At 41.0% G+C, this 13,504-nt stretch overlaps 1 protein-coding gene across 1 annotated transcript in view; it reads left to right on the top strand.

The window, feature by feature from the left end:
- LOC114943692 (uncharacterized) overlaps positions 1–11,865 on the top strand; it is a 45,977-nt gene extending 34,112 nt beyond the window's left edge. Inside the window, 2 exon segments of the mRNA XM_029319371.2 lie at positions 5,433–5,585; positions 8,013–11,865. Of these exon segments, the coding sequence (XP_029175204.2) occupies positions 5,433–5,585; positions 8,013–9,005 (1,146 nt within the window). The 3' untranslated portion in view covers positions 9,006–11,865.
- Positions 11,866–13,504: the final 1,639 nt, after the last annotated feature.

Here is a 13,504-nt window from a genome sequence, read left to right as displayed (position 1 = left end):
TATGGTGGGTATGACCTCGATAACGCGGTTCGCGGGATGTACCAAGAGAGGTATCGGAAAAATCCACAGTCGGTGCTTTTGGATTTAAAAAGCGCGAATAAAACGGCCGCGGGAAAAATCGCTGTCAGTAAACAAAAAAAAAGCGACCGTGATTAGCGTAGTGCGATTTCGCGCGGCAGTCGGGAATTGTATCGTCAATAATATGAAACGACATCAATCGTATGTGTGCGTTTTGTTTCCGCAACACACACGAGAGAGAGAGAGAGAGAGAGAGATTGTTGTGAATTATTTCCGCGCTGCTCGGTGACTCGAGTTACCAAAGAAGTCCCATGGCCGTTTGGAGAAGTTCGAAATTGCTTCGGAGCGATTTCGGAGGATGGATTCGATATTGCGTCTCTACTCGCGGTTCAAACCGATATCTCTCCGCCCCCAATATCGAAATCCGGCTCTCTTTTCTATATAATATCTGCCTTTAGATTATAAGGGTATTATACGCCGACGCGAAATATTTCGACAAAGCATATCGCGGAATATTTTCATATACTCGTACATGTCAAGAACAATTATCATTGTCAGGAATATTTTGCATGAAATCCTTAATTTTTAAAATATCTTTATCTACATGACATTTTTATAATTGCAATAACTGTAATAATGTGACAATGGGGTTGATTTGTAATTCTTTTGTATCTGCTTCGTTTTTCACATTGCAAACACAAACACACACACACACATTTCAGATTTCTGTTAATAATACAATAATTACTTGAGACGCATTGTAGTTGTTATTTGTTTCTAAATTTGAAAATGTTTTCATCTTTTCGCTTCTCACAGGAATCGCATATAATCAGTTATAAAAAAGGAACATACATATTTTTAATTTATTTATTTAACTGTTAATGGAAAATTCCACAATCACTATGACACAGCAAAATTCCGAAAGAAATTCGATTCTCTCTTTCCGACGAGAGAAGCCGGCGACTCTCGAAGAGCGAACCACCGTAGGTCTCGTCACGTCTCTTTGTTCCGTCATCCGAACCCGAATACTTTTTCTCCTCTGATACCGGGTATGACTGTGGTTCAGACCCAGAGAGCTTTTCTTCTCGCAAGTCTCTGTCGTTAACACGACATCGTATCTTCTTCTCTCTCCTATCGCGCATTCTCTCAAACCTCTTCTCCGGATTTCTCTCGGCGCTGGCATCCCGCGGCACTCAACAGGGGCCGCTCGTTTATCTAAATGGCTACTGGGTGGCCCGGTCTCGACCGTCCCAACAAACCAAACTAACCCAATCACACGCCTCCGGCTCGTCGAAGAAACGATCCCGAAGAGAGGGCTTGATATCCTAAGCTCGGCGATTGTTGTGCCAGCAAAACTGCGACCAGGACTTCTCGGTATTGCTGGCTCGGTTAGGCCTGTCCGTCGGATCGTCATATTGCCATTGTAGTTATCATCGTCGCTTGGCTCCGGGTGAAATGGAGGTAATCCGACCTCGTTGAGAGAATATTTAATGGTCGTTCTCCTCCCCTGTCCGCGCGCGCATATACATGAACGATGCCGTGCTACTTTCCCGCTGCTTCCTAGTATCATTATTATGCAACGTTATTACGACGCCGCTTCGGTACTGTTTGAATAGCCGAGACTAGCGCAGAGCGGTCGTCCTCGGCTCATTGATACGCACTCTCCGAGCGAGACCAAACTCGCGGATCGTGTTTTATAGCCGCTGGCGGTTGCTCGCGATCTCTTTGCGATCTCGCGAAATTATCGTGTAAGTAGCGAGCGGTTGTAGCGAAGACATTTCCGAGCTCCGAGAACTAATGACATATGTCGCGAAGGTCATTTTTCTCCTTCGTTCTTTGATTAGTGCGATTATGGAAGAAAGAGGGAGTAAAATTGCAGTAAAAAAAATATATATATATAACTTATAAAATATATAAAATATTTGCAGCATATTGCCATTAAACTTTTTCTATCTCTCCCGATAGTCCGTGAACGACGCATTTCGTCGGAGTGAAAACGGAGTTCACGGAAAACTTTCAGACATTTAGATAGCTCGTTGATATCTCGAGAACGGAAACATTCGAAAGTACTCGGCAGCGAGAGACGACAGAGCCGAGCTCTCTTCCTCGGTGCTTCTTTCGCGTTGCCGAGTGTATCCGTTATCTACGCCGGAAGAGGAAACGATTCCGGACCACCCGGTACGTGACTGTTCGCTTTCTCTCTCTCTCTCTCTCGGTCTCTCGTTCGCGCACGAGATTTTCGCGGCGCGAGACTCCCTCGTGAATTTTTTTAATCCGCTTCGCCGGTCGCCGTGTCGCGCTGTTTTCTCCCCTCGGCATTGCGCTCTGCCATGCCGCGGCGGCAACGTTCGCGTTCGTTTAAAATGCAAACTCGCTCGCGGTCCACGGGGGCTTTAAAAACAGCCGCTATACCCCGGATTTTCGTGTTGCGCGCCCGGTTTCGCCGCTATACACCGTCGACGAACTTGGCCCCGTCGAGTCTTACACATCTCGTAGGGATTTATGGCGCCGCTGACGCGTTTCTATTCTGGATCCTCGCCTCGTCTTCTCGAGGAACGCTTCTCATCTCCGCGAAGCGTTCTTTCTCCACCGTTCTTCATCGTTCGTTGTCGCCATCGTCTTCGCAATCTTTTTCCGCGAGTTATGAAAAAAAAAAAAAAACGACCGTACTAGAACGGGAATTGCGACCGATATTATTTCGATCTAGTTTTAATCGTAAAGTCTGCGCATTTCTATTTCGACAAAGACATTCATGACATGTAAGATTTTTTAGCTTTTCTGTTGAAACCAGTTCTATATTTCTTTAATCGAGAGTGATGCTGATAGAATAGACATTGATACATTAGATAAAGTCTAAATTATTGAAGTAGATCTACGTCATATGAGCAAAGATAGGGTGAGATGCTTAGCTTGACTGTGTAACGCGAAGCAGTACTGAGAGTAGCTCGGATAAAAGGCTAAATTTATCCCGGATAGTCCTTTGAGCCCCTTTGGTGGGCGCCTATCGTGTGCGTGCACGCACTTCCGCGTTTCAACCCTCTGATGCACTCAGTGTTCATCGTATCTGAAAGTTATATGTATGTACGTGTGCGTGTTATATAAAATAATTCCAATGGTTTTAAAATTGCTCATTAATTCAAAATTGATTAATGTATTGAAAAAAGAGTTTGGTTATTTTTCGACGAAACCGAGAATTACTGTTTAAATCGATCAGAATTCCTTTTAATGCAACAATCTTGGTTAGCATAAACAACTGATTTGCTGTGCAACCAAGATTCTTGTTGCATTAAGTAAAAGGAATTCTGGTCGATTCAACCAGTAATTCTCTGTTTCATCGAAAAACAACCAAACTCTTTTTTCATTGTGTTGTACGAAATATGAAAATTATCGCATAAAGACGTTTCGTTTTTCAAGATATGAAAATGATTATATAATAAGTTTGATGAGCATTCGACGACATGTTATAGAATGTGCTTTAAATAATGAAGTAAAGAGATTGACGATTTCGGATTTTTTTTATAAAAAGAGAATCAATTTGGAATTTATATGTTTTATAGAACGGTGTTTCGCGTTTCGACTTGTTCATTGCAGGATGATGTCCGTCAGAAAGTGGCGAAATGTCACATTTAGATTATTACATATATTCGCCAATAAGACGGTTTCCGGTCTATTCAATTCTACGTACGAATTTTCAAATAAATGCTCACAAGCGTGACATATAATCAAGATAATGTTAGCACCGACTAATTTCTGTTGATCCATTTTCGTTCTGTATCATATACTCATTCCCTTCAATTTTTAAAGCACAAACTTAGGATAGTTAATAAATTCCTTCCGCTATGATAATCGAGGATATTGTTTAAATCTCACGAATTACATTATTTACATCTATTAAATTATTATGTTCCACGATGATACGCATGTACTTTGTACCGAAAAAAATTATTAATTCAAACGCAATGTTTTGTCGCGAAAAAAATCGCCCGCTTTGCGAATATGATCAGCTACGCATCGCTATTGTTATCCCGCTTGACCACAGCCACTTAGCCCGAGCACTAAACTCCACGAGTTCAACTTTACCCTTCAACAGGTGTTTAGGGAAATACAATAATGTCGCGCATGCGCGCCGAACTTCTTGAGGTCGCAAAGTTCGCCGGAACAATCTGACCGCGACCATGCCCGCGGGCGATGCCGGTACTTAGGACGAGATTAATTAAGATTACGCGGGACGCCGCGGTTCTCAATCCCGTCCGGATAACATCAACTAGTGAATTTCGCGCGGTTAATGAGAAATTTTGTTAATGTGTTCGAGATGGAGGAACGATAAGACTTGTTATGAAAGACGTAGTGTGTGAAATAAATCCCAAGACTTTACAATTTCGTTTAATTGAAAAAATTCTCGTTTGATACATCAATTTTATTTTTTACAAAACTACATTATTTTTACATATATTAATTATATATTGGATGATATTCTGATGATAATCTATTATATATTTTATCAATCTTTTAGGAGTAAAAATAAAGATTAATTTTTTGAGAAAAATTTTACTTTAAGATTGTGCATCCGATATAATTATTTAAATATAAAATTAAATTAAATATTGATTTTCACGAGATATTGATGACGTAGGAGGAAGATTATGACGATAATATGTCCAATGTAACATGTCGATTTAATATATTTCTTGCAGTTTGAGAAAAGTTACAAATATATAAAGCTGAGAGAAGATAGCAATGCAAAAAATATTTTTTATAATGTCATAATTTTTAATAATAAAATATCGAATGAAATCTGCCTTATCGATAGCAGATGTTATTATTTTGAAGATTCCCTAACATGATGGTAGTCGATAAAGTAGAATCGGAATCAACGTTGGTAACGAACTGAATACGTTTCTCGACTGACAAAATTGAAGGGAAAATACTAGTACCTCCGACAATAGATGGCGAACATAGTATAGCTTGCAAATTAAGGGGATCCTAAACGCTTTTTATCGATAAAATTATTTTTGCGAACTCTTTTCTTTTTATTGATTGAATAGAATAATAAATGCTTTTCTACGATTAAACTACATATAGAAACAAAGCGCGATCCTAACGATTTTATGTTAAAAACGGAAAAAAATTTTTTAATTAAAAAATTAAAAGTTTCTTTTGTTCTTAAGGCAAACGCCTTAAGAGATCACCAAATCCAAATGTTTACAAAATTTGATATACCTTTATGAAAATTGTTTCTGTCGTATTCACATTTGCAAAGATTACGTCAATCTTTCAAAGCATTAGCATAGTCTTTCTCGTCTGATGTTATTCCCAATAATACAATGTTTTTTTATTTTCATATAAATATATTTATTCATTTATTCATTGCAAACATATTATATATAATTTCTTTTATCTTATCGTGTTCACAGGCGTTAAATGGTGCCGAAGGTACAGTCCCACTTGGAAAAGTATACAAGAAAGTCGCGATTGTAGAGAATTTCTTCGACATTATCCACGCCGTTCACGTCGATCTCGAAGGACGTCCTGGGAAGCATGCAGGTCAGAAACGCACCTACAGAACGGTAAGAAAATTCTCTCATACCGTAGAAAATTTATATTTATCTTTAAAAATATCTCCTAATCGGAAACACACATACATTTAATATCAAAACCCGCATCTCTTAACATCTATTAGTTAAAGAATCGAAATTTTTTAAATGTCAAATGTATATAATACTATCCTAATTTCTTGGAGTGGAATCTCGCTCTAAAAGAGTAGAATTAAATTCCAAGAAATTTAGAGAGTGTAGATTAATTTGCAAAAAAATATACAACTTAAAAATTAAAAACTTAGGTAGAAGCGGAGCGATTTCATTCATTTTTTTGGCACATAAACCGGATATCTCAGTTTGTTTCAACATGCCTATTAGACTCGGCGCTAATCGAAGTATCCGCCGATCCGCGAACGATCGAATTCTGAATTCGAGTGCTATCGGCAGCAGAGCGCGATGAATTCTTGCATGGTTACCCGCGACACGCGATATTTACCGTTCCCGAAGGAAGGCATCGAGGCGTTCAAGCGTCGAACCACACTCGATACCACACGTCATCTCACATGTTCCGGCGCGCATTCGCGTAAACCTCTCTCCGGGATATATCATATCTGTTCTTTCGCTCTGTCCTTCTTTTTCTATCCCGCACCCCCAGCACGTGGTCTCTTTCTATCGTTTAACATCGGCCCCTGCGACCAATCTCCCACTCTTCGGTCTTCCATCCTCTCTCTCTCTCTTCTCTCTCTTTCTCGCACGCCGCGATCTGCTTGTGATTCAAAACCTCAGGACACTTGTTGCATTGCCTGCTTACTCACACACTCGAGCGTTCGCGCGACGGTGGAACTGTTTTACGTTCAAGTCGGCGTTAGGCGGCGGGATTCATCGGCTCCAGAGGAGCCCGCGTTATGTCACGGCTCGCGTTGCGCAACTCGATACCACCGCTATTGCCGCTGCGTCGAGAGTGGTGTATTTCGAGTTGTGCTGCTATTACGTGCTAAGAGGGTTGCGAGTTGACCGATATGTACACACGGTGCCGTAGTTCACCTTTGACAGTTCGCGTCTTTAATGCGCGTGTTCGATTGGCACGTTACGTATTACGATTTTTGCTGTTCAAAGTTGAGAAAATCAATCCTCTCGTAATATCGCGAGTATAATGTGTAAGGTTACGACATTTACTAGAATTTCCCTTAAAGTGATTTAAACATTAAAATCACATCCATGAAAATTATTTATGTCTCTTTACATTTATTATAAAGTTTCGATCTAAAAATAAAGGATAAGATAAAAAAACGAAGAAAGAACAATTCATTCTTTCATAAAAGATTGATATATTTGTTTAGTAAAAGTGATCATCATTTTTTTTTTAAATATATATGCTACATTATTGAAGCGTATATTGCATTATTGGACACATTTACCTCTTTGCGTTGCAAATATCATAATGCAACAACTTTTTCGAGTGTAAATCAAAGTATCGGTGAACCGCGATAAGTTGCCATATCAATAATCTAAAGTACGTTGTCTCGATATTTCTCTCCCTTTCTCCTACTCGACCCTCCCTTTTTTCGACCCGCGATCTCGTCATGAAGTCTCGGACAAATCGAGAATCATCACCCCTGTGGAATCGTGCAGTTATACACGCGCACGTACACATCAACCTCCGTCGGTTTTCTCGGCTCTCGCAGCGAAGAGGCAGCTCTTCTCCTTGATTAAGTTATGCCACCCCCTCCATCTCCTCGGAGAGAAACGTTTCCTATTAAGAGGCGGAGAACATCCCTCCGGCTGAACGCCTCCTCTCGCAGAAGACATCAAAAAGTTCCGGTTATACCGGCTCGTGAATTTTCCCCAGTGGGCGTCGCGCGTAAAACGACGCCACGTGACGACGATACGCGGAGATGAGAGCCGGGAAAGGTCGTTGGCGTGCACATTAATACGTCAATTGACAATATTGCAATTGTATTATTGCGCGAACGTGGGTGCGCGATGCCTCGGTCCCGCGGAATTGGTTAATTGCCTGACCGACCGCTATTCGAACGTAACAATGTCGCGAAGCAATGTATACGAGAAATTAGACATAGAGAAACAGTACAATTTGGTCAATACACGCTATCTCTCGATAGATCTCGCCGATACCTTCATTTGCACTTTCAATATCAGTTAACGACTTATTAAAGCCGTATATATAATATATACGATTAAGACAATGAGAAGATCACTCGTAATTGTCTTAAAGTTCTTTGTATAAAATTAGTTTCCCGCAACAAGCTTGATCTATTCTTATCCCTTGTTTTTGAGAACTATATTATAATAGAAAATAAATTCAAAAATGTTTTTAAAATTAAAATAATAATATATGCTTTAAAAAATAAAATAAACGTATTAAATGAGAATCGTGGATATTTTGTCAAAATCTGGACCGCTCTAAAGAATGCGATCTTTTTTCTCTCTCTGTTGCAGATTACCGAAACGTATGCATTCTTACCCCGAGAAGCGGTAACGCGATTTCTGCTAGGCTGCACGGAATGCCAACGTCGTCCGCGAACACCCAGTCCCACGAGTATAGCCAATAGTCAGTCGCAATCCACGGCTACGACGTTGGCGTCGACGCCAACCCCGTTGAGCCCGAGTCGAGGTGCTAGCAACGCCGCTCTCGCGACCTCATCATTATCGTCCTCGACGGTGCAGAGTAATTCCAGGCTGCGCGATAGCAGTCACCATGCGCCGTCAGAGGCAAAGAATTTGCACAATTATAGGCACCAGAAGCAACACAAGAGCGGCGGCGGCGGCGGCGTTGCTGCGACAGATAAACTCGAAAAGGACAAGGAGGAAAAGTACAATCCGTTGAGCATTACGAACCTACTGAAGAAAGAACCGACGAACAGCGGTCTTCTTGCCAACTCCGACGCCCTGCCGGAATCGAGAAGGACGCCGGAATCGGACCGAGCGAGTTCGAGGAGCTCGGCATCCTCGAAAAGGAAGCGAATGCTGCCGGAGGGACGTACGCCCTCGCCTCAACCCAGTCAGCCGTTGGCGAGACCCTGGAGCCCCGGGCTGGATCCCAAGAACACGCCCATCGACTATAGCCTCCCTATCACGACTTCGTACTTAAAGCATCAGCAGAGGCTAGAGAAGAGCAAGGCCGCCGCTAATGCAGGAAGGGAGACATTTGAGATATCGGAGCCCAAGACCGTTGTGACGCCGCTTGTCGAGGAAACGGAGAGCGCCGAGAAGGAGAGATTCTCGCCGGCTACCGGTCTGATCGACACAAACCTCAATCTACTAGCGACTATTCAGCACCTGCATTGCCAAGTGATGCTAGCGCTCACCGAGCGACTGCGACCATCGATCGCGAGTCCTTTAGTTCTGCCGTCGACGTCGCCAAATGTTCTCGGGAGCTCGATGATGATGGGCACGGAAGTGTCAGTTCAAACGGGAGAGAATCATTTGTAAACTGATGGAAGACAGGATCGTTGACAGGTGTGAATTGATTTAGCGGCTTTCCTGAGAGGTGCGTGAATGCGTACCGAATTATGATTCGCGATTGAGATGAAAAAATATATGATATCTTTGCAACCAGGATTATTTCACATCGATAATAGCGACTGCTTGAACGCAATCTCGTCAGTCATAAATAAATCGTTCATTTCAGATTAATGTTCCTCGATCAAATCAACTTGTTTATTTCAGATCGAACAATGAACTTCTGGATTTCCTGCAAAGGTATTAATATTTCTTTTATTTCTTTTTTTCCGATGTAATCGAACGGTTATAAGATTTCTTGTACGCAATGTCGATTATGGTGACTCTCTCCCTCTCTCTCTCTCTCTCTTCATTTTTAATTCGTCCTTAATAACGTATGTCGACTGACGCGTTGTTTGCGAACGCGATTCTCCCTCGTCTCGTCTTCCGTCAGCGAAACGATAGATGGACGCAATTACATATTGAACCGGACGGGATCGATTATTGTTGTCGCGCTCGTGTCACACATTTCATCCGATCGTGCCGGTTGCTGCTGCTTGCTTGCTTGCTTGCTTGCTTGCTTGCTTGCGTCCGACGCCAGTCCGATATAGAACGACGGGCCAAGCGAGCGGGATAATTCCCGAGTCTGTCGAAATACGGGTCGATGTGTCAGGGATTCGCGCGCCGCCTCCTCTATGTCCGATATTTAGGGATCCGTTATGCGGAGAGCAGCCGGATCTCGCGATATTTGGTCGCTGCCGACTCCGATCGATCCATCCAGGCGGGGCAAAAGCGGCAGTCCGCGCGGCGACACCGCGAAGGTCTTGAATATTCAACGAACCAACGAGATAGAAGAGAGAGAGAGAGGGGGGGGGAGAGGGCAAAAAGAGTGAGAAAGAGATCCAATTTCTCGTTTTCGGGTGTCATCCGATGAATTCGACATCCGGCGTCGTTGTCGACCTGACGAATTGTCTTTCATATTTCGCGGATTCGATCGCGCGCGACGATTCGCTCCGACTAATTATAACGTGCCCCAGAATGGGCGAATAATACTCTCCGGCTGAATAATGAATTCTTTTTTTGAATTTAGCACACATACTTTTTCCGACGATAATAATTTTTGAGTTCTGAAGCGTAAAAATAAATTTTACGAATAAGCTTTCGGACAGCAAATAAATAACAAAATGTCATTCGTCATTATTGTCGCGCGCGAGTGGTTTTTATTTGAATAGAATTTTTAAATTTGTTCGTATAGCTAGATATTGATATTCGGAAGACTAACTCGAAACAATAAAGACATGTGTCTCATTTTTTTTTTATTCGAGTGAGTAAGTCTGAATTAATGTCGATTCGCGGATCGGATAACATCTCATTGACACGAAAAGCGCTGGCTGCATCTAGCCAGCGTCTCGACCTATTTTGTAATTGTAATGTTATCATCTGTAATTACACACAACAAAGATAGATCAAGTCGAGCCCGAGAGGGGTTGACTATAGTTTCGTTTTGCCGAATCGGTCGATTCGGAATTATCAAGCCGTCAGCTTCCTTTTACATTGTATTAATTATCGTATTATTGACACGATCGATTCGGTGATATTTGATGATACCACGGCGCGACCACGTAATTGAATACATTATTTCAGACGGAAAACTGAATTTAGAATTAGGGATAAATATTTCGATGCCATTATATTTATTAGTATTATATAATCTTCTTTTTTAATTAAAAAATTTTTTTAAAATTTTGATCAACATTAAAAAACTTCAAACTGGATCCCGTTGGGTCCTCAGTCTTTATATTTCGGGATTTCTTTTGTTCCTCTCAAACGTATATTAATTTTCTGCACGTATATTAACTTTCTGCGCGTATATTAACTTTTTAGGTTAACTTAAATTAAGATTAAGATTTATTTAGAATTTAAATAATGGAGAAATAAATTAAAAACATTTTTCTTTTTTAAGTTAGGAAAATTACAATTATATTAATTTAGTTTTACTAATTACTTTTTAAAAATAATATGTCGACGACGGCAATCGCCGGATTCGATATCGACTATATACCAAAGGCAGTATCACGAGAGATCTGCGTCTTCGTAGAATTACAGATAAAATGGATCGGACTGTAATTATATATACATATATATATATATAAATCGATTGTTTTCCGTATCGAGACGGTTCTTGGACAACGAGACCCATTTCGCATCTGACTGTAATATGTAGCCTAGCCTCGTGTACGATATTATTCGAAGTAGCTCGTCTTTCGTGTACGACATAGCATGTCGTTAGCGGATGAAATAAAAAGATATACCGCTAACGCGATAGGCCTTAAGGTGTGCTTGCATGAAAAAAAAATGATGTGTTTACTAGAAGTTCGATAATCGTCGTGAAAGTAGACGAGGGTTAATAACCCTCGAGAGTGTCATCAGATATACATATATGCATATATGCGTTATATATACATACATATATCTATATATGTATATATATTATTTTGTACATAATCGTTGTATTATAGTGCGTTCAGCCGAACAAAATGCGCGATTATGTTTACGTGACGAAAGAATCATTCTTTTATATCACGGTATATGATATATATATATAATCGATGTTTTATATATATATAAATATATCTATACATATATGGATATATATATAGATATATCGATTTATAAATAATTATGCGTTATTATTGTAATGATCCATAGATGATTAATATTTTTACGACTGCTATCTTATTACTCTTATTATTTTTATCATATAAGTATTATATATATTATATTGTGTTACTATTGTATTTAAATTGCGCGCGAAAGAGTCAGACGAGGAAATATATAAAATTGAAATACTCGAAAATCGTATACATAATTTGCACCGTCTAAAAAATATTCTTTTTTCCCCTGATGTATTTAAACTTTTCAATCCTTTACTCCTCTGCTTTACTACCTTATTAATATTATCACTCAAAGTTAACGATCTTTATGTTCTACTAGGAAAGAAACTAGAAAAATTGACAACAAAAGTTTCCTCTCCTCCCATTGCATGATCATATCACGATAAATCGTATACACCTGAGACCCTCTGTATAAAATAATATGAATATACTCTCTATAAAATTTCTAAGGAACAACTATAGAAAGTGCTCTCGAACATGTTGATTCTCATCTCGCTACAAATGTCATATTTGAAATGCTCGAAAAAGTTTGATCGATTGATGATTCCATCAAGAAGTAACGGTCGATCCTGTACTCCGTGCACGAACAAGAAACGAAATTGACACCTCTTCCCTCTTTCCCTTCCTTCTTCCCTTTTCTACCCTCCCGGTAGATAGAAGCAGTCGCTTCGGCGTCTGACGTACTTTAATATCGCGAACAAAGAGGACGAAATGATCGTGTTGCCTTTAACAAAGGAGAGAGGAGGTGGCGTCCCAACGACTCACCTGCTCTCTCGCCGTGAAGCGAGGATCGTTTCTTGGAGAGGAGGTAGGTACCATAGGTAATGCAGTCTTTACTCATCCGGCTGTTGCCAACGTTGTAGCGACCTCGTTCCATCAACTTCTACGTTTCCCCTAGCTAGCTATCTCCTTCGTTTCCTCTTTCCTTTCTCTCCGCTCACTTTCTCTCTCTCTCCCTCTCGTTCTCTGTTCCTCAGCCCTCAGGAAAACTCGACTTCCTCCCCCCGGTTCCAATAAGGCTGCCGCCTCCCACCTCCTAGTCTAGCTGGTGGTTTCCCTCTCTGCTTTTCACCCTCTGCTTCCTTCGCGTGTTCGCTCTGGCGGTCTCCTTTACTTCTCCCTCTGACTCTCTTTGTCCCTCCCGCTCCCTCAAGTAACCCTCCGGCGGCGAACCCTAAAGCTCCGCTTCCATCAGAGAGCCAGGCCTCTCTTGCGCTCTCTTCGCCACGGTATTGTTGCTATCGATTCGGACTTGGAAACGTGTTTTTCTTCGGATATCTCGTGGCTACCGTCGGTTACGACCACCTATCCGGTCGACCGGATAACGAGGATTCTAGAAAGGCGGTGTATATATGTGTGTCCGACCCTCGTTCACCCTTTTTCACGTCTCTTTCTCCGTCTCTCCGAGTTTCTTCGCGTTACTACCTCCGCGCTGTTATATTTCCCGCATCGTGCCTTTTGCGCCCGCGATAAATAGTTTGGTTTTCACGCGCGATGTTCATGCGTTTGCTCCTCTCGTTTCTATCTATGTGTGTACTTTTTTGCTCGTCCTGAAATCCGTTTATCCCACTTCTCTCTGTTACATTTGTACAATATTTGCGTAAAAATGAATTTTGTAATTGATGTGTCGAGAACATATGATCCAAGGGAAACTCGTATAACGAAATTGACAACAAAGTTTTACTCAAACGTACTTTGCGGCTACTACTGCGAATAGCATTATACTGTTTGCTGAATGTATAACATTGCAATCATGAAATTAATGCAGTTGGTTTGATCAAAGAATTTTGTACAAATTTCCATTCTCTTTTTCCT

The sequence above is a fragment of the Nylanderia fulva genome, unplaced genomic scaffold (assembly GCF_048542155.1).
Source record: "Nylanderia fulva isolate GAGA-0341 unplaced genomic scaffold, ASM4854215v1 Scaffold41, whole genome shotgun sequence".
In the NCBI taxonomy this organism is placed as follows: domain Eukaryota; kingdom Metazoa; phylum Arthropoda; class Insecta; order Hymenoptera; family Formicidae; genus Nylanderia; species Nylanderia fulva.
The sequence above is the reverse complement of the archived record's forward strand: the minus strand, read 5'-3'. Positions and strand labels throughout refer to the sequence as shown.